General features: G+C 44.3%; 1 protein-coding gene and 1 pseudogene across 1 annotated transcript in view; one reads left to right on the top strand and one right to left on the bottom strand.

Moving 5' to 3' along the window:
• Nucleotides 1-11,266: 11,266 nt before the first annotated feature.
• LOC126933422 (60S ribosomal protein L10-like) lies at nt 11,267-12,016 on the bottom strand (annotated as a pseudogene).
• Nucleotides 12,017-19,111: 7,095 nt separating this feature from the next.
• The window catches only part of LOC126933442 (ranBP2-like and GRIP domain-containing protein 3), a 45,729-nt gene continuing 38,180 nt past the window's right edge, over nt 19,112-26,660 (top strand). Inside the window, 1 exon segment of the mRNA XM_050753159.1 lies at nt 19,112-19,326. Within this exon segment, the coding sequence (XP_050609116.1) occupies nt 19,255-19,326 (72 nt within the window). The 5' untranslated portion in view covers nt 19,112-19,254.

Genomic DNA, 26,660 nt, shown 5'->3' with positions numbered 1-26,660 from the left:
TTAGATAGAAAATCAGCAAAGAAGGCTGGGCATGGTGGCTCACGCCTGTAATTCCAGCACTTTGGGAGGCCGAGATGGGCGGATCACAAGGTCAGGAGATCAAGACCATCCTGGCTAACACGGTGAAACCCCGTCTCTACTAAAAATACAGAAAATTAGCTGGGCATGGTGGCGGGCACCTGTAGTCCCAGCTACTCGGGAGGCTGAGGCAGGAGAATGGCGTGAACCCGGGAGGCGGAGCTTGCAGTGAGCCGAGATCGCGCCACTGCACTCTAGTCTGGGCGACAGAGGGAGACTCCGTCTCAAAAAAAAAAGAAAGAAAGAAAGAAAAAAAAGAAAAAGAAAATCAGCAAAGAAGAGGAGAATTAAACAGCACCACTAGCCAACTGGATCTAATTGAACTTTGAGGAACATGCTACCCGTAAACAGCAGACTATACATTATTTCAAGTGCACACAGAACCATTCACCAAGATAGACCATATCCTGGGTCATAAAACAAGCCTTAGCAAACTTAAATGAAGTGAAATCATGCCAAGCATGGTCTCTGACCATAACAAAAGTAGACCAGGAATCAATAAGACAAACGTAATAGGAGCATCCCTGAACACTTATAAATTAAACAACAGACTTCTAAATTAATCCATGTATCAAAGAGAATATTTGAAGAGAAATTAGAAAATATAAATATCCCTCATGAAATTAGATGCCAAAACCCTCAAAAAAAATTTGCAAATTGAATCAAGTAGTTTATAAAATGTTAATACACATTCAGTCATTAAAAGCTACAACGTCGGGCGCACTGGCTCATGCCTGTAATCCTAGCATTTTGGGAGGCTGAGGCAGGTGGATCACTTGAGGCCAGGAGTTCAAGACCAGCCTGGCCAATATGGCGAGACCCCATCTCTACTGAAAATACAAAAATTATCTGTGCGTGGTAGCACACGCCTGTAGTCTCAGCTACTCAGGAGACTGAGGCTTGAGAATCACTTGAAACCAGTAGGCGGAGGTTGCAGTGAGCCAAGATCATGCCACTGCACTCCAGGCTGAGCGACACAGCAGGACTCTGTTTCAAAAAACAAAACAAAACAATAAGAAAAAAATGCTAGTAGGCAAATTCATAAAGACAAAAAGTAGAGTTAGGGTTACCAGGGGCTTGTGGAGTGGGGAGTGGGGAGTAATTGTTTAATAGGCACAGAGTTTCTATTTGAGATGATCAAAAGTTTTGGAAATGGATAGTGATGATGGTTACACACCATTGTGAGCAAACTTATCAAAGGGTTACATACCATATAAGTCCATTTATATGGTATATAGTGTGGAGAAGTAATCAGTGGTAAGGGGGTGAGTGGAAGGTATAACTATAAAAGGAATAATAATATGAATGAGTTTTTAGAATGTTGGAAATGTTATGTATCCTTACTGTGGTAGTGGTTACATGAATCTGGACGTACATGTCAAATTTTTTCTACAAAAAATTTGTAGAACTGGCCGGGCGCATTGGTTCACGCCTGTAATTCCAGAATTTTGGGAGGCCAAGGCGGGTGGATCACCTGAGGTCAGGAGTTTGAGACCAGTTTGGCCAACATGGCGAAACTCCACCTCTACTAAAAATACAAAAATTAGCCCGGCGTGATGGTGCGTGCCTGTACTCCCAGTTACTCAGGAGGCTGAGGCAGGAGAATCGCTTGAACCTGGGAGGCGGAGGTTGCAGTGAGCTGAGATTGAACCACTGTACTCCAGCCTGGGCGACACAGCAAGACTCCATCTCAAAAAAAAAAAAAAAAAAAAAAAAACATGTAGAACTCTACACCCCCTAAATGGGCAACTTTTCTATATGATTATATACTGAAAATACCTATATCCATTCTCTCTATTTCACAAAAAGGTAATCACCACTTTGAGCACCTGTTTCCTTACCACCTAGTTCCTCCTTTTCCATAGGCCCTTGGGTTTTGGTCTGTACCACTTTTTCAAAAGTGAGCTTTTAGAGGACGAGGCAGAGCACATGTCTGAATAGAACCCTCCAGCAAGCATCGCCCCAATCCTCTGCCCTGCAGGAACACCAAATGGAACAACTATCTGCACAAGAAAGCACCTTCATAAGACACAAAGATCAGACGAGTGATCACAGTACTAGTTTGTAACATCATATCAAGGAAAGAGGCACTGAAGAGGGAAGGAAAGACTGTCTTGAACAGCTGATGCCACCTTTCCCCCATCTCCCCAGTAGTAGCAGCAGCCTCATGACGAGAGAGAATCTGTGTGATCTGGGGAGGGACAGTGCCGTGATTGTGAAACTTTGCCTTGGAACTCAGTGCTTCCCTGTAACACCGGAAAGCAACACAGGGCAACATTCAGCAGGTACCCTTGGAGGCAGCATTTAGACCAGCCCTAGCCAGAAGGGAACTATCCGTCCTAGCTGTCAGAACCTGAACTCCAGCAAGCCTTGTCACCGTGGGCCAAAGTGCCCTCCTGTCCTAGGGCACTAAACTTAGAAGGCAGTCCAGGCCACAAGGACTGCAATTTCTTAGCAACTCCGGTGCTGTGCTTTGTTGGGCTCAGAGCCAGTGAACTTGGGGTGCACATGACATAATGAGACATCAGATGGGGTGGCTGAGGGCCCAGCACCCCAGGTAGTGTAGCTGTGGGAGAGACTCTTTTCTTTTTTTTCTTTTCTTTTTTTTTTTTTTGAGACAGGCTCTTGGTTTGTCACCCAAACTGGAATGCAGTGATGCAGTCATGGCTCACTGCAGGCTTGACCTCCCAGGCTCAAGTGATCCTCTCACATCAGCCTCCCAAGGAGCTGGGACTACAGACATGCCCCACGATGCCTGGCTAATTTGTTTTTCTCTGTAGAGACAAGGGTCTCACTATGTTGCCCAGGCTGCTCTCAAACTCCTGGGCTAACGCAGTCCTCCAGCCTTGATGGCCCAAAGTGCTGGGATTACAGGTATGGGCCACCATAGCTGGCCAAGACTTTTTTCTTCTGCTTGAAGAGAGGACAGGGGATAGTAAAGAGGACTGTATCTTGCAGCTTGGATACCAGCTCAGCCACAGTAGAATAGGGCACCAGGCAGAGTCCTGAGGCCCCCATTTAGGCCCTAGCTCCCAGATGACATTTCTGAACACACCCTGGGCTGGAACGGAACCCGCCACCTTGAAGGGAAAAACCCGGTCCTGGCAGAATTTATCATCTGCTGACTAAAGAGGGCCTGGGCCTTGAATAAACATCAGTGGTTGCCAGGCCCTACCCACTGTGGGCCTTGGGTGAGACCCAGTGCCGTGCTGGCCTCAGGTGTGACCCAGTGCATTCCCAGCTGCAATGGCCATGGGGAGAGGCTCCCTCTGCTTGACGAAAGGAGAGGGAAGAGTAAAGCGGACTTCCTCTTGCAGCTAGGATATCAGCTTGGTCACAGTGAGATAGAGCACCAGGTGGGCTCCTGGGGTCCCTGATTCCAGGCCCTGGCTCCTGTATGGCATTTCTGGACTTGCTTTAGGTGAGAAGGAGCCCTTTGTCCTCAAAGAAGAGACCCAGCCTGGCAGCAATTACCAGAAGCTGGCTGAAGAGCTCTTGGGGCTTGAGTGAACACTGGCAGTAGCCAAGTCATACTCGCTGCGGGCCTGGGGTGGTGGTGGCCATAGGGAGAGGTTCCTTCTGTTTGAGGAAAGGAGAGAGAAGAGTGGAAGGACTTTGTCTTGTGGCATGGGTGCCAGGTCAGCAGTAGAATAGAGCACCAGATAGACTCCTAAGTTTTCCAACCCCAGGCCCTGACTCCCAGATGGGATGACATCTCTGGACATACTTGGAAACATGGGGAATGCACTTCCCTGAAAGGAAGACAGTAAGCCTGGTTTCACAACCTCCTGACAGTAGAGCCTGTGGGCTGTGAGGAAACAACGGTAACCAGGCAGTGGTTGCCACAGGCCTTGGGTGAGACCCAGTATTGTGCTAGCTTTAGGTCTGACCCAGTGCAGTCCCAGTGGTCGTGGCCACAGGGGTTCATATGTCACCCTTCCCCAAGGTCTAGTCAGCTCAGCATGGAGAGAGAGAGAGACTCTGGTTAGGGGAAGGCAAGGAAAGAGAACAAGAGTCTCTGCCAGGTAATCTAGGGAATTCTCCCAGATCTTACCCAAGACCACTGGGGTAGTACCTCTACAAGTCTGCAAGAGTCACAGCATCATTGGGCTTGGGGTGCACCCTAATGCAGATACAGCTGCAGTCACCAAAATCTTAGATCACAACACTCAATTCCCTTTGAATACTTGGAAAGCCTTCCCAAGAAGGACAGAAACAAATAAGCCAGACTGCAAAAATTGTAATAAATATCTAACCAGGCCGGGCATGGTGGCTCATGCCTATAATCCCAGGATTTTGTGAGGCCAAGGTGGGTGGACTGCTTGAGCTCAGGAGTTCAAGATCAGACTGGGCAACAAGTGAAACCCTGTCTCTACCAAAAATGCAAAAATTAGCCAGGTGTGGTGGCACATGCGTGTGGTCCTAGCTACTTGGGAGGCTCAGGTGGGTGGACTGCTGGAGCCCAGAAAGTCAAGGGTGCATTGAGCTGCAATCTCATCACTGCACTTCAGCCTGGGTGACAGAGCGAGACCCTGTCTCAAAAAAAAAAAAAAAAAAAAATTAATTAAAAAATAATTTAAAAATGAATATCTAAACTTTCAATGCTCAAATACTAACAATCATCCACAAACGTTAAGACCATCCAGGAAAATGTGACCTTACCAAACTAACTAAATAAGGCACCAGTGGCCAATCCCAGACTGACAGAGATATGTGATCTTTCAGACACAGAATTCAAAACAGCTGTTTTGAGGAAGCTCAGTGAAATTCTAGATAACACAGAGAAGGAATTCAGAATCCTCTCAGATGAATTTAACAGAGAGATTGAAATAAAGAGAATCAAGCAGAAATTCTGGAGCTGAAAAATTTAATCGACATCCCAAAGAATGCATCAGAGTTTCTCAACAGCAGAATTGATCAAGTAGAAGAAAGAATTAGTGAGTTTGAAGATAAGCTATTTGAAAATACACAATCAGAAGAGACAAAAGAAAAAAGAAAAAAATGGTGAAGCATGCCCACCAGATTTAGAAAACAGCCTCAAACGGGCAAACCTAAAAGTTACAGCCCTTAAAGAGGAGATAAAAAGAGAGATCATGGTAGAAAGTGTACTCAAAGGGGTAATAACAGATACTTTTCTTTTTCTTTTTCTTTTTTTTTTTTGAGACGGAGTTTCACTCTTGTTGCCTAGGCTGGAGTGCAATGGTGCAATCTCCGCTCACCACAACCTCTGTGTCCTGGGTTCAAGTGATTCTCCTGCCTCAGCCTCCCAAGTAGCTTGGATTACAGGCGTGCACCACCTTGCTGGGCTAATTTTGTATTTTTAGTAGAGATGGGGTTTCTCCATGTTGGTCAGGCTGGTCTCAAACTCCTGACCTCAGGTGATCCACCTTCCTAAAGTGCTAGAATTACAAATGTGAGCCACCACGCCCAGCCAATAACTGAGAACTTTCTTAACCTAGAGAAAAATATCAATATTCAAGTACAAGAAGGTTATACAACACCAAGTAGATTTAACCCAAATAAGACTGCCTCAAGACATTTAATAATTAAACTCCTAAAGGTCAAGGATAAAGAAGAAATATTAAAAATGGCAAGAAAAAAGAAACAAATAACATACAAAGGAGCTCCAACACATCTGGCATCAGACTTCTCAGTGGAAACCTTGCAGGCCAGGAGAGAGTGACATAACATATTTAAAGATCAGAAAAACAACAACAACAACAGCAACAACTACCGCAACAAACTCAACTGTTTTCCTAGAATAGTATATCCAGTGAAAAAATCCTTCAAACATGAAGGAGAAATACTTCCCCAGACAAACAAAAGCTGAGGAACTTCATCGAGAAATACTTTCCCAGACAAACAAAAGCTGAGGAACTTCATCAACAATAGATCTGTCCTACAAGAAATGCTAAAGGGAGGTCTTCAATCTGAAAGAAAAGGACATTAATAAGCAATAAGAAATCATCTGAAGATTAAAAAAAAAACCCTCATTGGTAATAGTAAGTACACACGTAAACATAGAATATGATAACACTGTAATTATGGTGCGTAAACTATTCATACCTTGAGTAGAAAGACTAAAAGATGAACTATCAAAAAATAACAAGTTTTTCAAGACATAGACAATATAATAAGATATAGAAAGAAAAAACAAAATGTTAAAAAGTGGGGAGATGAAGGTAAAGTGTAGAATTTTTATTAGTTTTCTCTTTGCTTATTTGTTTTTACAGTGTTATGTTTTCATCAGTTTAAAATAATAAATTATAACATGATATTTACAAGCCTTGTGGTAACTTCAAATAAAAAAAAAACCTAAAACAGATACACAAAAAATAAAAAGCAAGAAATTAAAACATATCACCAGAGAAAATCACCTTCACAAGAAGGAAGGAAGAAAGGAAGGGAAGGAACTACAAAACCACCAGGAAACAAGTATCACCATTGAAGTAGTTAAGTGCTTACTTTTCAATAATAATATTGAACGTAAATGGACTAAACTCTCCAATCAAAAGACACAGAGTGGCAGAATAGATTAAAAAAAAAAAAAAGACCCAACAACCTGTTGCCTACAAGAAACACACTTCACCTATAAAGACACACATAGATTGAAAATAGGGAAAGGATATTTCATGCAAATGGAAGCCAAAAAAGAGCCAGAGTAACTATACTACATCATACCAAATAGATTTCAAGACAAAAACTATAAAAACTACAAAGAAGTTCATTATATAATGACAAAGGGTCTATTCATCAAGAGATATAACAATTACAAATATATATGCATCCAATACTAGAGCACCCAGATATATAAAGCAAGTATTATCAGAGCTTAAGAGGGAGATAGCCCTCAATACAATAATAGCTAGAGACTTCAAGACTCCACTTTTAGCACTGGATAGATCATCAAGACAGAAAATCAACAACAAAAAAGTCAGACTTAATATGCACTACAGACCAAATGGACCTAATAGATATTTACAGAGCATTTCATGCAATAGCTGCAGAATACACATTCTTCTCCTAAGTAAATGGAGCATTCTCAAGGAGAGAACATATCTTAGGCCAAAAAAAACAAGTCTTTAAAAAGTGAAAAAAAGCCAGGCGTGGTGGCTCACCCCTGTAATCCTAGCACTTTGAGAGGCCAAGGCAGGTGGAACACGAGGTCAGGAGATCGAGACCATCCTGGCTAACATGGTGAAACCCTGTCTCTACTAAAAATACAAAAAATTAGTCCGGCAGGGTGGTGGGTGCCTGTAGTCCCAGCTACTCGGGAAGCTGAAGCAGGAGAATGGTGTGAACCTGGGAGGCAGAGCTTGCAGTGAGCCGAGATAACGCCACTGCACTCCAGCCTGGCAACAGAGCAAGACTCTGTCTCAAAATAAAAAAAAAAAAGTGAAAAAAAAAAAAAAGGAAATCTATTTAGTATCTTCTCTCACCACAATGGAATTAAGCTAGAAATAAAAAATAAGAGGAACTTTAGAAACTATACAAACACATGGAAATTCAATACTATGCTCCTGAATGACCAGTGGGTCAATGAAGAAATTAAGATAGAAATTTAAACATTTCTTGGCCGGGCGCGGTGGCTCAAGCCTGTAATCTCAGCACTTTGGGAGGCCTAGACGGGCGGATCACGAGGTCAGGAGATCCAGACCATCCTGGCTAACACAGTGAAACCCCGTCTCTACTAAAAAGTATAAAAAACTAGCCGGGCGAGGCGGCGGGCGCCTGTAGTCCCAGCTACTCGGGAGGCTGAGGCAGGAGAATGGCGAGAACCCGGGAGGCGGAGCTTGCAGTGAGCCGAGATCGCGCTACCACACTCCAGCCTGGGGGAATGAACAAGACTCCGTCTCAAAAAAAAAAAAAAAAATTCTTGAAAGAAATGAAAATGAAAACACAACATACCAAAACTTACGGAATACAGCAAAAGCAATAGTAAGAGAAAAGTTTATAGCAATAAACACCTACATCGATAAAGTAGAAAAACTTTAAATAAACAACCTAAGATGCATCTTAAGGAACTGAAAAGCAAGAAAAAAACCCCCACAATTGCTAGAAGGAAAGAAATAATAAAGATCAGAGTAAAAACAAATAAAATGGAAATGAAAAAACAATACAAAAGATCAATGAAATGAAAACTTGTTTTTTTAAAAAGATAAACAAAATTGGCAAACCTTTAGCCAGACTTACTAAGAGAGAAGACCCAAATGAATAAAGTCAGAGATGAAAAATGGGATATGACAACAGACAACGCAGAAATTCAAAGGATCAATAGAGACTACTTTGAGCAACTATATGCCAGTAAATTGGAAAATTTAGAAGACATGGAGAAATTCCTAGACACATACAAGCTACCAAGATTGAATCATGAAGAAATAAAAAACCTGAATAGATTGGTAACAGGAAATGCGATCAAAGCCACAATAAAAAGTCTCCCCGCAAAGGAAGGCCTGGGACCCAATGGCTTCACCCTTGAATTTTACCAAACATTTAAAAAAGAACTAATACCAATCCGACTCAAACTGTTCAAAAATATAGAGGAGAAGGGAATACTTCTAAATTCATTCTACAAAGCCAGTATTACCCTGATACCAAAACCAGAGACACATCCAAAATATGAAAGAAAGAAAGAAAAAGAAAGAAAGGAAGGGAGGGGAGGGGAGGGGAGAGGAGGGGAAGGGAGGGGAGGGAAGGGAAAGGAAGGGAAGGGAAGGGAAGGGAAGGGAAGGGAAGGGAAGGGAAGGGAAGGGAAGGGAAGGGAAAGGAATGGGAAGCTAGAGGCCAATATTCTTGATAAATGTTGATGCAAAAATCCTCAGCAACATACTAGCAAGCCAAATTCAATGACACATTAAAAAAGATCATTTATCATGACCAAGTGGGATTTATCCCAGGGATACAAGAATGTCTCAGCATATGCAAAGCAATCAATGTAATACATCATATCAACAAAACAAAGGACAGAAACGATATGACTACTTCACTAGATGCTGAAAAAACATTTGATAATATTCAACATCTTGGTCAGGCACAGTGAGTGTCTCATGCCTGTAATCCCAGCACGTTGGGGGGCCAAGGTGAGAGAATCAGTTGAAGCCAACAGTTTGAAACCAGTCTGGCCAATATAGCAAGACTCCACCTCCACTAAAAATAAAAAATTAACCAAGTGTGGTGGTGTGTCCCTGTAGTCCCACCTACTCAGGAGGCTGAGATGGGAAAATCAATGTATTTTGTGATAAAAAAAAAAAAAAAACTCTCAAGAAACTGCGTATAGAAGGAACATAATTCAACATAATAAAAACCACATATGACAGACCCACAGCCAGTATCATACTCAATGGGGGAAAACTGAAAGCCTTTCCTCTAAAACCTGGAACAAGAGAAGGATGCCCACTTTCACCACTGTTATTCAGCATAGTACTGGAAGTCCTAGCTAGAGAAATCAGAGAAGAGAAAGAAATCAGAGAAGAGAAAGAAACAAAGGGCATTCAAATAGAAAAGAAAGAAGTTAAATTATTCTTGTTTGCAGATGATATAATCTTATATTTGAAAAATCTAATAACCTGCTCCCCCCAAAAAACTATTAGAACTGAAAAACAAATTCAGTAAAATTGGATGATAAAAAATAAACATACAAACATCAGTAGCATTTCTATATGCCAACAGCAAAAATCTGAAAAATCAAGAAAGTAATCCTATTTACAATAGCTGCAAATAAAATAAAATACCTAGGAATTAACCAAAAAGGTGAAAGACCTCTAATAATGAAAATAATAAAATACTGATGAAAGAAATGGAAGAGGACACCAATAAATGGAAGAATATTCCATATTCATGGATTGGAAGAATCAATATTTTTTAAATGTCCATACTACCCAAAGCAATCTATAGGTTCAACACAATCCCTATTAGATACCAATGACATTCTTCACAGAGATAGAAAAAATAATCCTAAAATTTATATGAAGCCACAAAAGACCCAGAATAGCCAAAGCCATCATGAGCAAACAGAACAAAACTGGAGGAGTCACATTACCTGACTTCAAATTATACTACAGAGCTATAGTAATTGAACAGCATGGTACTGGCATAAAAACAGATGCATAGACCACTAGGACAGAATAGAGAACCCAGAAAGAAATCCACACAGTACAGTGGACTCGTTATAACAATGTTATCAGAAACATACACTGGGGAAAGAACAGTCTCTTCAATAAATGGTGCTGGGAAAACTGGATATCCATATGCAAAAGAATGAAACTAGACTTCTCCCTCACCATATACAAAAATCAAATCAAAATGGATTAAACACTTAAAACTAAGACCTCAAACTATGAAACTACTACAAGAAAATATTGGGAGAAGTCTTCAGGACATTGGTCCGGGCAAAGATTTCCTGAGTAATACCTCAAAAGCACAGGCAAGCAAAGCAAAAACGGACAAATGGGATCACGTTAAGTTAAAAAGCTCCTGCACCCCAAAGGAAAACATCAACAAAGTGAGCGGACAACCCATAGAAGGGGAGAAATTATCTGCAAACTATCTATCTGACAAGGCATTAATAACCAAAACACAGGGCAGGTGCCGCAGCTCACACCTGTAATCCCAGCACTTTGGGAGGCTGAGGTGGGCAGATCACCTGAGGTCAGGAGTTTGAGACCAGCCTGGCCACCATGATGAATCTCCGTCTCTACTAAAAATACCAAAATTAGCCAGGCATGGTGGTGCATGCCTGCTATCACCCAGGCTGGGGTGTAGTGGCGTGATCTAAGCTCACTGCAACCTCTGCCTCCCGCATTCATGCGATTTTCCTGCCTCACCCTCCTGAGTAGCTGAGATTACAGGCAAACGCCACCATGCCCAGCTAATTTTTGTATTTTCAGTAGAGACAGGGTTTCATCAGGCTGGTCTTGAACTCCTGACCTCAAGTGATTCGCCCACCTCAGTCTCCCAAAGTGCTGGGATTACAGGCATGAGCCACCGCCCCTGGCCTATTCATGAATGTTTTAAATGCCACCTAGAATGGTGAATCTTTTCCAGATTTACTTTGATCAGATCCACCAGAGGAATCACCACCTATGGCAGCTGTAACATTACTAAATGCATTGTTTAAAAAAAAACTTAAGGTGGACAGGAAGTAGGATTTATTGGTGAGTATTAAGAGGGGGCAGCACAGTGGAAGCCCTCATGAGTGCAGGGCCTGCCACTTGCCCAGAGGACCACAACTAGGGACGTACTTGACCCACCATCCATCTGGGATGAGCCGCTTCTCAGTCACCGTGTCTTCAAATTCATCCGCATTGAACTTGATGAAGCTCTCACTTCTTTGAGATGTGGATCTTCTGTCCGCCAGGGAACTTGAACTTGGCCCAGTGCAGGGCCTCATTCGCATGCTCCTTGTTCTGCAGCTTGGTGCGGATGGACGTGATAACTTGGCCAATGTGACCCTGGCCACCCTGCCCTGGGGCTTTCCAAAGGCACTTTGCATACCTGTGGGGAGCCTGTCAGCCCCAGCACAGGACAACATCTTGTTGATGCGGATGACGTGGAAGGGGTGGAGCTGCACTGGGATATGAAAGCCGTCTTTGCCACAACTTTCTACTGTGTACCTATTGGCACAAATTCAGGCAGCCTCCAGGTCTTCAGAGGAGTGCTGCCCATATTCACCTGACACCATGTGGCCACAGAGTGGAAACTCATCCACTTTTGCCTTCTTCCGCCCCAGGTCAAAGATCAGAATGTTGGTATCAGGGACACCTCGGCAGAAGCGAGGCTTTGGGTACGGCTTGTTCTTACAATGCCGGTAACAACGGACGGGGCGGTGGCCCATGGTGACACCAGGATCTTCAGTGGCGTGCTTAAGAGAAAGAGCAATGCATTTCTTAAATAATAAAACTTAAACCGGAGGTCAGGAGTTTGAGACCAGCCTGGCCAAACATGGTGAAACCCATCTCTACTAAAAAAAAGACAAAAATTAGCCGGGCATGGTGGCCAGCGCCTGTAATCCCAGCTACTTGGGAGGCTGAGGCAGGAGAATCGCTTGAACCTGGGAGGCAGAGGTTGCAGTGAGCCAAAATTGCGCCACTGGCCTCCAGCTGGTTGACAAGAGCAAAACTCCATCTCAAAAAAAAAAAAAAGCTTAAAAGTCAAGATTACTCCTTGATCCATGGGCTGCAGAATGGACATAGTGTTAGCTGGCAGGTAAACATTAATTTACTTGTACAACTCCGTCAGAGCTCTTGAGTAACTAGGTGCATTGTCAATGAGCAGCAGAATTTGAAAGGAATCATTTTTCTGGAAAATGATTTTGGCTTATCTTGGCTTCTGATATGCCTTCCTCACTAAGCTTAACCATTTCTAGCTTTGATTTAAAGTGAGCGACATGCAACTCTTCCTTTCATGTAAACACACAGAAGGCATTATAGGGTTCTTAAGGGCCCTGATTTCAGTATTGTTGTGTCTAGGTGAACAGGGAGCTCCGAGGAGAGGGAGAGAGACTGCGAATGGCGGGTCGGTGAAGCAGTCAGATGCAACACACACATTCATCAATTAAGTTTGCTGTCTTGTATGAGCATGGCTTGTGGTACCCCAAAACAATTACAATAAGTAACATCAAAAATCACCGATCACAGATCAGCATAACAGATATTATACTAAAGAAAAAATTTGAAATATTGTGAGAATTACCAAAATGGGATGCAGAGACACGAGGTGAGTACATGCTGTTGGAAAAATGGTGCTGAGGCCAGTGCAGTGGCTCATGCCTGTAATCCCAGCACTTTGGGACGCTGAGGCGGGCAGATCGTTTGAGGTCAGGAGTTGGAGACCAGCCTGGCCAACATGGTGAAACCCCATTTCTACTAAAAATACAAAAAAATTTAGCTAGGCGTGGTGGCACACACCTGTAATCCCAGCTACGAGGGAAGCTGAGGCAGGAGAATCACTTGAACCTGGGAGATGGACTGTTCCCTGACCAAACTGAGGGTCGGGCTGCTGTTTCTCATGGCCCAATAACGAGATGCAGAGGAACTGGGGAGAAAGAGAGTTTTTATTTCTGCAACCAGTTACAGGGAGAAGGCCTGGAAATTATCACCAGACCCACTCAAAATTACAAAGTTTTCCAGAGCTTATATACCTTCTAAGCTATATGTCTACGTGTAAGTGCCCATTCATCTAAAGACATAAGTGATTCACTTCTTTTAATCTATAACTAAGGTCTGAGTCCTAAAGACCTTCCTCTGGAGCCTCAGTAAATTCACTTAATCTAATGGATCTAGATGCTGGGGTGCTTTTTTTTTTGAGATGGAATCTTGCTCTGTTCCCCAGGCTGGAGTGCAGCGGCACAATCTCGGCTCACCGCAAGCTCTGCCTTGGTGCCCGGTGATTACCCTTATCTTGGCTTCCGCTAAATCATGGAGGTTTGGGAAGTTCTTTCAGACTCCCAGTAAACTTGTCTGTGGAGACCTGGGGAGTTTCTTCAGACCCACAATAAAACTTGTTTAATCCTAAATGGGTCCTGTTAAGAACTTCTTCCTTATGGGCTGAATGCGGTGGCTCATGCCTGTAATCCCAACACTTTGGGAAGCTGACGCGGGTGGATCATGAGGTCAAGAGATCGAGACCAGCCTGGCCAACATGGTGAAAGCCTGTCTCTACTAAAATTAAAAAAATTAGCCAGGCATGGTGACCCACGCCTGTAATCCCAGCTACTCAGGAGGCTGAGACAGGAGAATTGCTTGAACCTGGGAGGCAGAGGTTGCAGCGAGCCAAGATCCCACCACTGCACTCTACCTGGGTGACACAGCAAGACTCCATCTCAAAAAAAAAAAAAAAAAAAAAAAAAAAAAAGAATTCCTTCGTTATTTTCTCATGCTTTAAGGCCCAGGAAAAGCCTAGGCAAACGTTTCGATGGCCTTTTGTTATATCCCAGCCTTTCTATAAGGGCACTGGCTTTTAATATTTAATTTAACCACTCAGTCATTACTGAAAGAGTTGTTATGGAAGCCTGCATTGGTGAGACCTGGCCTGCCACAGGAGGTTGCAGTGAGCTGAGATCGTGTCACTATACTCCAGCCTGGGCGGCAGAGTGAGACTCTGTATCAAAAAAGAAAAATGATGCCGAAAGATTTGTTTGACACTGGGTGGGCACAAACTTTCAATTTGTAAAAAACATAGTATCTGTGAAGTACAATAAAATGTAGTGCAATTACATGAGGTATGCTTGGATAGCAAAACATCATGTTGTACCTAGTAAATATATATAATTTTTATTTGTGAATTATACCTCAATAAAGCTGGGCAAATGAACTATATTTGCAACATGGTAGGAATATATGACATTGGACATTAGTGCAAATGGAATTTTCAGTGCCTTGGTGAAAATGTCATACCACTGAACAACAACAACAAAAAAGTAGTGTAAAATGAAGTAAAATGTGAAAATCCCTAATTAATGCAGAAATATGAACTGCTTGTCCAAAAGATAAAAGTCTTTTGAGTTCCTCAAGAAGATTCTCTCTTTGGATGCTGGGCACGGTGGATGCTGGGCACCTGTATCCGAGCACTTTGGGAGGCCAATGCAGATGGATCACTGGAGGCCAGGAGTTCAAGACCAGCCTGTCCAACATGGTGAAACCCCATCTCTACAAAGAATAAAACAATTAGCTGGGTGTGGTGGCACGTACCTGTAATCTCAGCTACTCAGGAGGCTGAGGCACAAGAATTGCTTGAACCTGGGAGGCAGAGGTTGCAGTGAGCCGAGACTGCGCCACTGCAGTCCAGCCTGGGCCACAGAGCAAAACACTGTCTCAAGGAAAAAAAAAAACAAAAAAACAACAACAACAAAAAAGAAGATTCTCTCTTTGGGCACTCCTTTTCAATACATTCAATGTAAATGGATTAACGATACCATTTTTACAAGGTGAGTGTGTTTGGGCAAGTTGCTTCAGTGCTCATTCTCTTGGTTTCCTTTTTTTTTTTTTTTTTTTTTTTTTTGGAGACAGGGTCTTTCTCTGTCACCTAAGCTGGAATGTAGTGAGGTGAACATAGCTCACTGCAGCCTCCAACACCTAGCCTCAAGAGATCCTCCTGCTTCAGTCTCCCAAATAGCTGGGACTACTGGCATGCATCACCATGCCTGGCTAGTTTTTAATTTCTTTTTGTTTGTAAGCACAGGGTGTTGCTATGTTGCCCAGGCTGGTCTTGAACTACTGGGCTCCAGTGATCCTCCCACCTCAGCCTCCCAAAGTTTTGGATTACAGGCATGAGCCATGGTGCCTGGCTGTCTTTTGGTTTCCTTATCTGTAAAAACCGAGGATAATAACAGTACCCGTACAAAGTTGTTGGAAGAACGAAATTAGTTAATACAAGTGAAGTGCTAAAGAAAAAAAAGAGCTTTGGAACACAGCAAGTACTTGTTAGCTATGGCTATTGTTACCAACACAGTTTTCAAGGCAAATTCGTGGTTTCACCTATCACCTGAGGTTTATTACTTTTTTTTTTTTTCTCGCTCTGTCGCCCAGGCTGGAGTGCAGTGGCACCATCTCAACTCACTGCAAGCTCCGCCTCCCGGGCTCACACCATTCTCCTGCCTCAGCCTCCTGAGTAGCTGGGACTACAGGCGCCCGCCACCATGCCCAGAAAATTTTTTGTATTTTAGTGGAGACGGGTTTTCAGTGTGTTAGCCAGGGTGGTCTCAATCTCCTGACTTCGTGATCCGCCCACCTTGGCCTCCCAAATTGCTGGGATTACAGGCGTGAGCCACTGTGCCCAGCCAAGGTTTATGACTTCTAATTCCATCAGATCTTCTCTTTTTGTTTTTATTTTAAAATTAATTAAATATTATTATTGTTATTTTTTGAGACAGAGTCTGCTCTGTTGCCCAGGCTGGAGTGCATTGGCACAATCTCAGCTCACTGCAACCTCCCAGGTTCAAGCAATTCCAGTGCCTCAGTCATCCAAAGAAGCTGGGATTACAGGCATGCACCACCACACCCAGTTAATTTTTGCATTTTTAGTAGAGATGGGGTTTCACCATGTTGGCCAGGCTGGTCTTGAACTCCTGGCCTCAAGCAATCCGCCCATCTGGGCCTCCCAGCGTGCTGGGATTACAGGTGTGAGCCATTGTGCCTAGCCCTCTTTTCGTTTTAGAGATAGGAATCTCATTCTCTTCCAGAGGCTGGAGTGCAAAGGCATGAACATAACTAATCGCAGTCTCCAACTCCCGGGCTAAAGGGATTTCTCCCCCCCTGCCTTTGGAGTAGCTGGGCCTCCGAACTGTGCCATGACTACTGGCTTCCATCAGGATCTTTGTCCTACCATTTCATCTTCCTACTAGCCTATCCCACATGGATATATAAATGGTACCTCAAGTGAAAGAAATCAACTACCTAAAATAGGATTTTCCACTCCAAACTAGATTTTCTTTACATGTCATTTCTGTTAATGTGGGTCACACACACTGGTAAGCTCAGAATCATCTTTTTGTTTTCTTTCTTTTTTTTTTTTTTTTTTTTTGAGACGGAGTCTGGCTCTGTCGCCCAGGCTGGAGTGCAGTAGCCAGATCTCAGCTCACTGCAAGCTCCGCCTCCCGGGTTCCCGCCATTCTCCTGCCTCAGCCTCCCGAGTAGCTGGGACCACAGGCGCCGCCACCTCGCCCGGCTAATTTTTTGTGTTTTTTTTAGTAGAGACGGGGTTTCGCCGTGTTATCCAGGATGGTCTCGATCTCCTGACCTTGTGATCCGCCCGTCTCGGCCTCCCAAAGTGCTGGGATTACAGGCTTGAGCCACCGCGCCCGGCCTTCTTTTCTTTTATTCACATCCAGTATGGTTGAAACAAAACAAAACAAAATGCTGTTTTTCCTTTTTTTAGAAAGGCAATACTTGTTCATTATACAAAATTTAGAAAATATGGAAAAACAGGCCGGGCGCGGTGGCTCACGCCTGTAATCCTAGCACTTTGGGAGGCCGAGGCGGGCGGATCACAAGGTCAGGAGATCGAGACCACGGTGAAACACCGTCTCTACTAAAAATACAAAAAATTAGCCGGGCGCGGTAGTGGGCGCCTGTAGTCCCAGCTACTCAGGAGGCTGAGGCAGGAGAATGGCGTGAATCCGGGAGGCGGAGCTTGCAGTGAGCCGAGATCGCGCCACTGCACTCCAGCCTGGGGGACACAGCAAGACTCTGTCTCAAAAAAAAAAAAAAAAAAAAAAAAAAAAAAAAGAAAATATGGAAAAACAAACAGGATAAAAATTTATCCACAACCAAAATAGCCTAAATTTCCAGTTAAAAATGTCAACGCATTTGATATTTGCCCGCATAATTAAGACCGTAATGTTTACACAAATGTGATCTTTTAAAATGTAAAAGGTTCTCACTATTAAAAACATTTTGTTAAATCTTGTTTTAAAAGTAAGAGTTTAACATCCAAATTCCCAAAATAGACATTTTTGAAGATTTGGAAGATACAGATGGTTCAAAATCTTGACATTATTACCGTTAAATTTTGGTATGCCCTGTTATTCTGCTAGTGAAATATATATACATTTGGGGCGCTATTCCTTTTCTTTTTTTTTTTTTTTTCTGAGACAAGGGTCTCACTCTGGTGCCCAGGATGGAATGCAGCGGCGCTATCATAGTTCATTGTAACCTGGAACTCCTGGACTGCAGGGGTCCTCCCGCGTCGACCTCCCAAAGTGCTGGGGCTACGGGCTTGAGCCACTCTGTGGGGCGAATGGTTATTCCTATATACACGGTTGAACCTGGAATAACATGGGTTTGAACTGCCTGGGTCCACTTATAAGCCGACAGAAAATACAGTATTCGAGGGGCCGGCATATAGAGAGGTCCGACTTTTCCTCTGAGAGTTCCATCCTCAGCACTGACTGCGGGATTTGAAAATCCGCGGATTTTTTTTTGTTGTTGTTGTTTTTAAGAGGAAGTCTTACTCTCCGCCCAGGCTGGAGTACAGTGGCGCGACCTCAGCTCACTGCAACTTCCGCCTCTCAGTTTCAAGCGATTCTCGTGCCTCAGCCTCCCGAGTAGCTGGGATTACAGGTGCCCACCTCCATGCCCAGGTAATTTTTTTTTTTTTTTGCATTTTTAGTAGAAACGGGCTTTCGCCATGTTGGCCAGGCTGGTCTCGAACTCCTGATCTCAGGTGATCCGCCTGCCTCAGCCTCCCAAAGTGCTGGGATTACAGGCGTGAGCCACCGCGCCCAGCGGAATGCGTGGGTTTTGGCATAAACCGGTGGTTCTGGAACCAATCCCCCGCCAAGGGATGACTTTAAAAAATTGTAATTGTCCAAAACTTAGTATTTGTGGCCTACTTTTTCATTATGCAATTCTAAATTTTTTTTTTTTTTTATTTAAATTCAGACGGAGTCTCGCTTTGTCGCCCAAGCGGAGGGCAGTGGCGCAATCTCTGCTCACTGCAACCTCCGCCTCCCAGGTTCAAGCGATTCTCCAGCCTCAGCCTCCCGAGTAGCTGGGACTACAGGTGCGTGCGACCCCGTCCCGCTGATTTTTTTTTTTTTTTTTTTTTTTGTATTTTTAGTAGAGATGGGGTTTCACTGGGTTAACCAGGATGGTCTCGATTTCCTGACCTCATGATCCGGCCGCCTCGGCCTCCCAAAGTGCTGGGATTACAGGCGTGAGTCACCACGCCCGGCCCTCATTTCTTTTAATAAATACGAATTTTAAAATGTATACTTTAGTATTCACACGTCCGATGCAACGTATTTAACCAGTCATCTCCAGAAACGTTGTTCCAATTTACACGCTCACCAACTTGGCCTGAGTGCTTTTTTCTTCCAATGCGTGGCGCACTTATAATTTAGAACAAGCGACCAAAACGCTTAAGAGCCCATCACGCAAATTGTTATCTGCTGGAAATCTATGCCCACGCTGTGGACGCGGGGGCCGAAATCTGATCCCGGCTTCCCAAGACACCGCTCAGAACCCAGGGAACTACCAAGAGCCCGGCTGTGTGCAGCTCTAGCGCCGACGTCGCCAACGTGGCGCACAGTGCTGACGCAGTACGCAAGTTCGTCGGGATGGTCCTCCGCCGGCGACGTCGCTGCGTCACTGGTTTGCAGGCGCTTTCCTCTTGGAAGTTGCGACTGCTGCGGGGCTGAGCGCTGGTCTCCCGCGCCTCGGGAGCCAGGTTGGCGGCGCGATGAGGCGCAGCAAGGCCGACGTGGAGCGGTACATCGCCTCGGTGCAGGGCTCCGCCCCGTCGCCTCGAGAGGTGAGTGGATCTCGAAGAGACCGACGGCTTCGACCTGGCCGGGCGGCGGCCTCGCGAGGCTCGGGCGTCATGGCTCCCGACGGGCGCTGCTCCCTGGCGCCCACTGTTGAGGCGCCGGCCGGCTAGCGCGGTCCTGTGGGCGGCGTGGCGCTGGCAAGCGCAGGGAGAGCCCTGGGGGGACCGCTGTGGGCGGGAGACCGTTGGCGCCGGCGCTTCCTCTTTCTCCCGGCCTGTTCCCGACGGTCCTCGCTCGTGGGCCCGCCCTGGCCCGGGCTTTCTGGCCGGTCGCGCGCCGCGTAGTACCCGCGCGGCCTAGTTCTCGGGGGGCTTGGGCACCCGGGTGCTATGTCGGCGGGATTCTTCCCATCCCCCGGACATTTTACGTGTTGCGGCGGAGGTCGTACCTCCTTGGCCTGGGGGAACCCAGTGGGGACTGACGCAGCTCCCGGGTGCGCTTTGGCGGCTGTGACGAGTGACAACGTAGGGATCTCAGCGCGAACGTTTGCAACGGCCCGACGGCGCAAATGACACTCGAAGTCCCCTTGTTTTGAGTATGAGATGTTTGTCGCTGTCCCTTTATAAGGGTCCAGCTCCACTCCTCATACTCACCTCCCCCACCCCCAGAACAGTTTGGTAGGTGCTTTTGCTTTAAAAAAAAAAAAAATTATAAATTTCTTATAAATCGTTAGTATGGCTTACAATTTTTAACCTTTTCCACAAATGTTCTTAGGATATTTTTCCTCTTTATAGGTAAATAATGTGATCTGTTTTGGATTCAATAAGACTTTAGCAATTGGATCTAAAGAGTGACGGAAGAAGCTATTAAAGGTGGATGTGCACAGAATGTTGAGTCAGTTTGCTTTGGCTTGAATAATCAGCCCTGTCGTTCATAAGCTGGGTATTTGGGGCCAGTTACACTTTCCATCCATAGGTGGAGTTGTAACATTGATAGAATTTGATAGGATCCATTTTAAACATTTAGGGTTGTGCTTGATACATAGCACTGAATGTTAGCTACAAGTCACTGTTTTTATTGTTGATGTTAAAAGGATATTGGCGGGGCCCGGTGGCTCACGCCTGTAATCCCACCACTTTGGGAGTCCAAGGAGGGCGGATTGCCTGAGGTCAGGAGTTCGAGACCAACCTGGCTAACATGTTGAAACACCGTCTCTACTAAAAATCCAAAAAAAAAAAAAAAAAAAAAAAAAAAAGCCGGGCGTGGTGGCGCAAGCTCGTAGTCCCAGGTACTCCGGAGGCTGAGGCAGGAGAGTCGCTTGAACCTGGCAGGCGGAGGTTCCAGTGAGCCGATATCGTGCCACTGCTCTCCAGCCTGGGCGACAGAGGGAGACTCCATCAAAAATAAAAATTAAAAACAAAAAAACCAAAAAAACAAACGGAAACTCACGGATGACCATGATTATAATAGCAGCACAATTGTGTCTTTTATCATAACTAAGTGTAGGTTATCTTATTTTGTGCTTCCAGCAGCCCTGTGGATATTGAGACCTGTAGAGATTAAAGATACCTGTTCAGGGTCAAATAGGAAGTGCAGCAGAATTTTGGCAGTGGTTCTGATTTAGTTTCTCTTGGGAACAGTGGAGTAAGTTACAGCCTGTTCCTCCAGAGAGGAGGAATAGATACCTACTTGTACATTGTAATTTCAAACTGCTGGCGTAGTCATAAATATGAACGTGGTGATAGAGTCTAAAACAGACCTTATTGAGGGTTCCAGTAACTCCTGAAATTAAAGACTTTAATTTTTATGGTTTTTTTTTTTTTGAGGTGGGGTCTCACTCACTCTTGTCACCCAGCTGGATGCAGTGGCGCTATCTCGACTCACTGCAACTTCCGCCTCCCCAGCTCAAGCGATCCTCCCACCTCAGTCTCCCGAGTAGTTGGTACCACAGGTGCACCCACCACACCGGCTTGTTTTTTTTTTGTTTTGTTTTGTATTTTTGGTAGAGACTGGATTTCACCATGTTGCCCAGGCTGTTCTCGAACTCCTGGGCTCAAGTGATTTCCCTGCCTCCACCTCCCAAAGTGTTGGGATTCCAGGCGTGAGCCACTGCAACGGCCATTATTTTATTTTTGAGACAAGGTCTCTTTCTATCTCCCAGGCTGGAGTGCTGTGGCGGGATCATGGCTCACTGTAGCGTTGACGTCCTGGACTCAATCCATTCTCCCACCTTAGCCTCCTGGGTAGCTGAGACTACAGGCATGCCAGCTACAGGCATGCACCACCATGCCCGGCTAACTTTTTTCTTTAATGTAGAGACGGTATGTTACCCAGGCTGGTCTCCAACTCCTGGGCTCGAGTGATCCTCCCGCCTTGGCCCCAGGTGCTGAGATTACAGGTGTGAGCCACTCTGCTCAGCCTGATTTTTTTTTTTTTTTTTTAAACAAGCTTAAAAAAAAAAAAAAGCAAGCTTAGAGCCTTTCTGAGATTCTTAGGGGGGACCTTGGCTTCCAAAAGATTAAAAACCACTGGTCTAGACAGAAGTTAGAATGTTCTTTCAACTACATAACTTTTCCATTAAATAAAGTGGAGTGGTGGCAAAATTTTGAGGATTCATTGTTATGACCACTTCTCTCTTTACACTTAAAGAATATTTTTTTTCCCCCAAACAAATTGAAAGTCATTTACATTAGAATTTGGGGGATTTCAGTGGAATATGGATTAGCTAGTGAGTAACTTTGGAACATGTGAAGCTATTCTATAAAGTTAGGTTTGAGTGAAATGACAAAACAGTGTGCTTGGATAGAAGGTAAAGAATGGAGGGAGAAGAGGCAGTGTCTGTGAAGAATATAAAGAGGTTAGTATTCTCCCCCAGTTTGGCAGAGGCTGGCCATCTGTGAACTGACCATGCTTTCTAGAATGTCTGAGTTTTGGAGTGTGATGATGTGTCTGTGTATCTTATCTTTCTAGTCTTCCATTGTGCTTTCATTTGTTAGTCTCCTCTTTGTTTTGCCATTTTTCTACTCTCCTCACGTGCTTTTGCCCTTCTTAAAAATATTATTCGCCTGTAATTCAAGCACTTTCGGAGGCCGAGAGACCAGCCTGACCAATATGGTGAAAATCCGTCTCTATTAAAAATAACAAAAATTAGCCGGGCGTGGTGGCAGGCGCCTGTAGTCCCAGCTACTTGGGAGGCTGAGACAGGAGAATTGCTTGAACCCTGGAGGCGGATGTTGCGGTGAGCAGAGATTGCGCCACTGCACTCCAGCCTGTGTGACAGAGCAAGACTCTTGTCTCAAAAAAAAAAAAAAAAAAAATTAAAAAAAATATATAATTCTTTCTCTAGTTTTTCTTTTTCCATATGGCTTCTGTTTAGTTTTTCTAGGTTCTGTCAAGTTGGTTTCTTCTTCTGCAGCTGCTTCCTACTTCTCAAAGGCTACTTGACAGCTCTTATTATTATTATTTATTATTATTTTTTTTTTTTTAGAATAGGGTCTTGCTGTGTTGCCCAGGCTGGCATCAAATTTTTGGGCATAAATGATCTTCCTACCTCTGTTTCCTGAGTACCTAGGACTACAAGCAGGCGCCTTTGACAGCTGTTAGTTGTTTTTTCTGCCGTTTACATCTATACTTCATACTTCTGAGCAACACACATATATACTTTTGTTATTTTTAATTCCCTGTCTCCCATTTTGGACATTTTCTTTTTTTTCTTTTTTGGGGCAGAGTCTTGCTCTATTGCCCAGGCTGGAGTGCGGTGGCACGATCTTGGCTCACTGCAAACTCCACCTCCCGGGTTCATGCCGTTCTCCTGCCTCAGCCTCCCGAGTAGCTGGGACTACAGGCACCCGCCGCAATGCCCAGCTAATTTTTTTTGTATTTTCAGTAGAGACGGGGTGTCATCGTGTTAGCCAGGATGGTCTTGATCTCCTGACCTCGTAATCCGCCCACCTCGGCCTCCCAAAGTGCTGGGATTACAGGTGTGAGCCACCGTGCCCAGCCCCATTTTAGACATTTTCTACTGACTTTCTACTATGCTCCTCCCAAACTGTCCTCAGACACTTTGGTTTGCCCCTCATTCTTTCAGTACTGTTATTGCAGTTTTTGTTTAAATGAAACAATGAATTGTTTAAATGAATATTTAACATTTATATAAATGAATATTGTTTAATTGTTTAAATGAATATTTGTTTAAATGAATATTTCACATTTATATAAATATCATAAGGTAAATATTTTTGCATTTGAATTGCCCCTGTTATGCAGTTTTGTTTTTCCTGGACTGAATAATTGCTTTATTTTTTGGTTTGTTTATGTTGTGTTACTCCCTGTTTACTTAAACTTAGCAATTTAAACCCTCAAATGTGGTCATACTGGTCACATAATCCCATCAATTTCAGCTTAAAACATTGCTTGATTGATTGTCTTTCTACCTAAGATACCCTTACTAACAGACTCCTCCAACCCGGACTGGTTTTTCTTCCTCTTTACTATACAGCTGTGCTCTTGGGACTTCCCTTTGTCATCAGCTTGAGAAGTCCCTTCACCTCTTTTCTGAGTTAGACACTTTGTTTCTTGTATCTCGTGTCCTCTTGATTTACTTTCTTTGTTTTGGTGTAGCACAGCCTCACTTGCTTTGAGGAAAAGTGGATGAGAGGTTTTTGTTTTGTTGTGTGGTTTTTTTTTTTTTTTGATACGGAGTCTTGCTCTATTGCCTAGACTGGAGTGCAGTAGGGTGGTCTCGGCTCACTGCAGCCTCCTTCTCCCGGGTTCAAGGGATTCTCCTGCCTCAGCCTCCTGAATAGCGGGATTACAGGTGTGCGCTACCATGCCCGGCTAATTGTTTTCTTTTTAGTAGAGATGGGATTTCACCATGTTGGTCAGGCTGGTCTTGAAACTAATGGTATGCCTGCAAAACATCTTTACTTAATTTAGTTGATCATTTGGTTATCGAATTCTGAGCTTGAAATAATTTTTTTCTCGATTTTGAGATCATTGCTCCATTTTCTAGAAGTTCTGTTAGAAGTCCCATGAGATTCTTTTTTTTTTTTTTTTGTTGAGACAGAGTCTCGCTTTGTCGCCCAGGCTGGGGTGCAGTGGCCGGATCTCAGCTCACTGCAAGCTCCGCCTCCCGGATTTACGCCATTCTCCTGCCTCAGCCTCCCGAGTAGCTGGGACTACAGGCGCCCGCCACCTCGCCCGGCTAGTTTTTTGTATATTTTTTTAGTAGAGACGGGGTTTCACCATGTTAGCCAGGATGGTCTCGATCTCCTGACCTCGTGATCCGCCCGTCTCGGCCTCCCAAAGTGCTGGGATTACAGGCTTGAGCCACCGCGCCCGGCCAGAAGTCCCATGAGATTCTTGTTCTTGGTAACTTAAAGGTTTTCTGGAAGTGTCCTTTCAATTGGGAAACTCATTTCTTTCAGTTCTGTAACATTTCTTGTATTATTTCTTTGACCATTTCTTACCTTTTTTTTTTTTATGATGTTTACCTGAAAGTTGGAGTTTCTCTAATTTTTCTCTTATTCTCCTCCTTTTTTTTTTTTTTTTTTTTCTTTTCCTTTTTTGAGACGGAGTCTCGCTCTGTTACCCAGGCTGGAGTGCAGTGTGCAATCTCAGCTCACTGCAAGCTCCACCTCCCAGGTTCACGCCATTCTCTTGCCTCTGCCTCCCAAGTAGCTGGGACTACAGGCGCCTGCCACCGCACCCGGCTAATTTTTTTGTATTTTTAGTAGTGACGGGGTTTCACCTTGTTATCCAGGATGGTCTTGATCTCCTGACCTCGTGCTCTGCCCTCCTTGGCCTCCCAAAGTGCTGGGATTACAGGTGTGAGCCCCCGCACCCAGCCTCCTCCTCTTTTTGTTCTGCCTTTTGAGAGATTTACCGTTATGTTCCAGGGGAAGTAGATTGGGGAACTCATGGTTCACTATATAGACTTTTCTTTTTTTTTTTTTTTTGTTGAGACGGAGTCTCGCTCTGTCGCCCAGGCTGGAGTGCAGTGGCGCGATCTCAGCTCACTGCAAGCTCCGCCTCCCGGGTTCCCGCCATTCTCCTGCCTCAGCCTCCTGAGTAGCTGGGACCACAGGCGCTGCCACCTCGCCCGGCTAATTTTTTGTGTTTTTAGTAGAGACGTGGTTTCGCCGTGTTAGCCAGGATGGTCTCTATCTCCTGACCTTGTGATCCGCCCGTCTCGGCCTCCCAAAGTGCTGGGATTACAGGCGTGAGCCACCGCGCCCGGCCTAGACTTTTCTTCATTGTCCTATATAATCACTGCCTTCACCCTTGTTGGAACTTCACAGATTTGGATCTGATCAGATGGGTTTGCTGAGAACAGCAGCTTTTTTGGAGGATTTTAGGGGTAGAGGAATCCATTTGACTGTGCAAGATAGAGATGATGTGGTGTCTCTTAGGGTCTGACTGTTCCTGTTGTCAGCCCTACATCAGTTCTTGATATTTGGCAGCTTAAGTGAATTCAGGTATTTGCTTATAGTGACATCTGCTGTCATGGAAAGAAGTACTGCTTGAATCAAGTATTGTCCTGTTTACATAGCATGGGCTCTGCTGCTTCCTAGCTGTGTATCTTTAAACAAGGCACTTACCTGTTTGAGCTTCAGTTCCCTTGTAAAATGAGGTTAGAGGCAAAATAGAATATAGAAAAATAATTTATAAAGTTGTTTATCTTAAGATTGTCTACTTTAATAACATAGTTGGAAGCAAAGAAGGTAATGGAATTATTTTTCTATTATGTGTTCGCGTTGTACCTTGAATCTATTTCTTCATTTTGAAAAGGGGGAACTGGCCGGACACGGTGGCTCACGCCTGTAATACTAGCACTTTGGGAGGTGGAGGAGGTCAGATCATGGGGTCGAGAGATCGAGACCATCTTGGCCAACATGGTGAAACCCCCATCTCTACTAAAAATACAAAAATTAGCTGGGTGTGGTGGCGTGCGCCTGTAGTCCCAGCTTGTACCAGGGAGGCGGAAGTTGCAGTGAGCTGAGATCAAGCCATTGTTCTCCAGCCTGGCAACAGAGCGAGACTCCATGTCGAAAAAAGAGAAAAAAGAGAGGGGGAAACAAGCTCTTGTTTCTTTACATGCTGTCCTGACTATTGTGTATTATTTTTGTCACATATTTTCTCCTGTATCTTTTAAATTTGTGCATTTAATGGGGAGGGGAGACTGTGTACCCAGTTCTTATGTATTCTCTTCCTTGCTTTAAAAAGTATTTGTGTTTAATTGCAGTTCAGTTCTTAACCTGTTTTCTCAAGTCTTTGTTAAGAATACTAAGTGAAGTTTAAGATTGCTTATAGTTCTTTTTATTTTATTTATTTTTTTGAGATGGAGTCTTGCTCTGTTGCCAGACTGGAGTGCAGTGTA

This window comes from Macaca thibetana, chromosome 13 (genome assembly GCF_024542745.1).
Source record: "Macaca thibetana thibetana isolate TM-01 chromosome 13, ASM2454274v1, whole genome shotgun sequence".
Classification (NCBI taxonomy): Eukaryota; Metazoa; Chordata; class Mammalia; order Primates; family Cercopithecidae; genus Macaca; species Macaca thibetana.
Note: the sequence above shows the minus strand (reverse complement) of the source record. Positions and strands in the feature narration are given on the sequence as shown.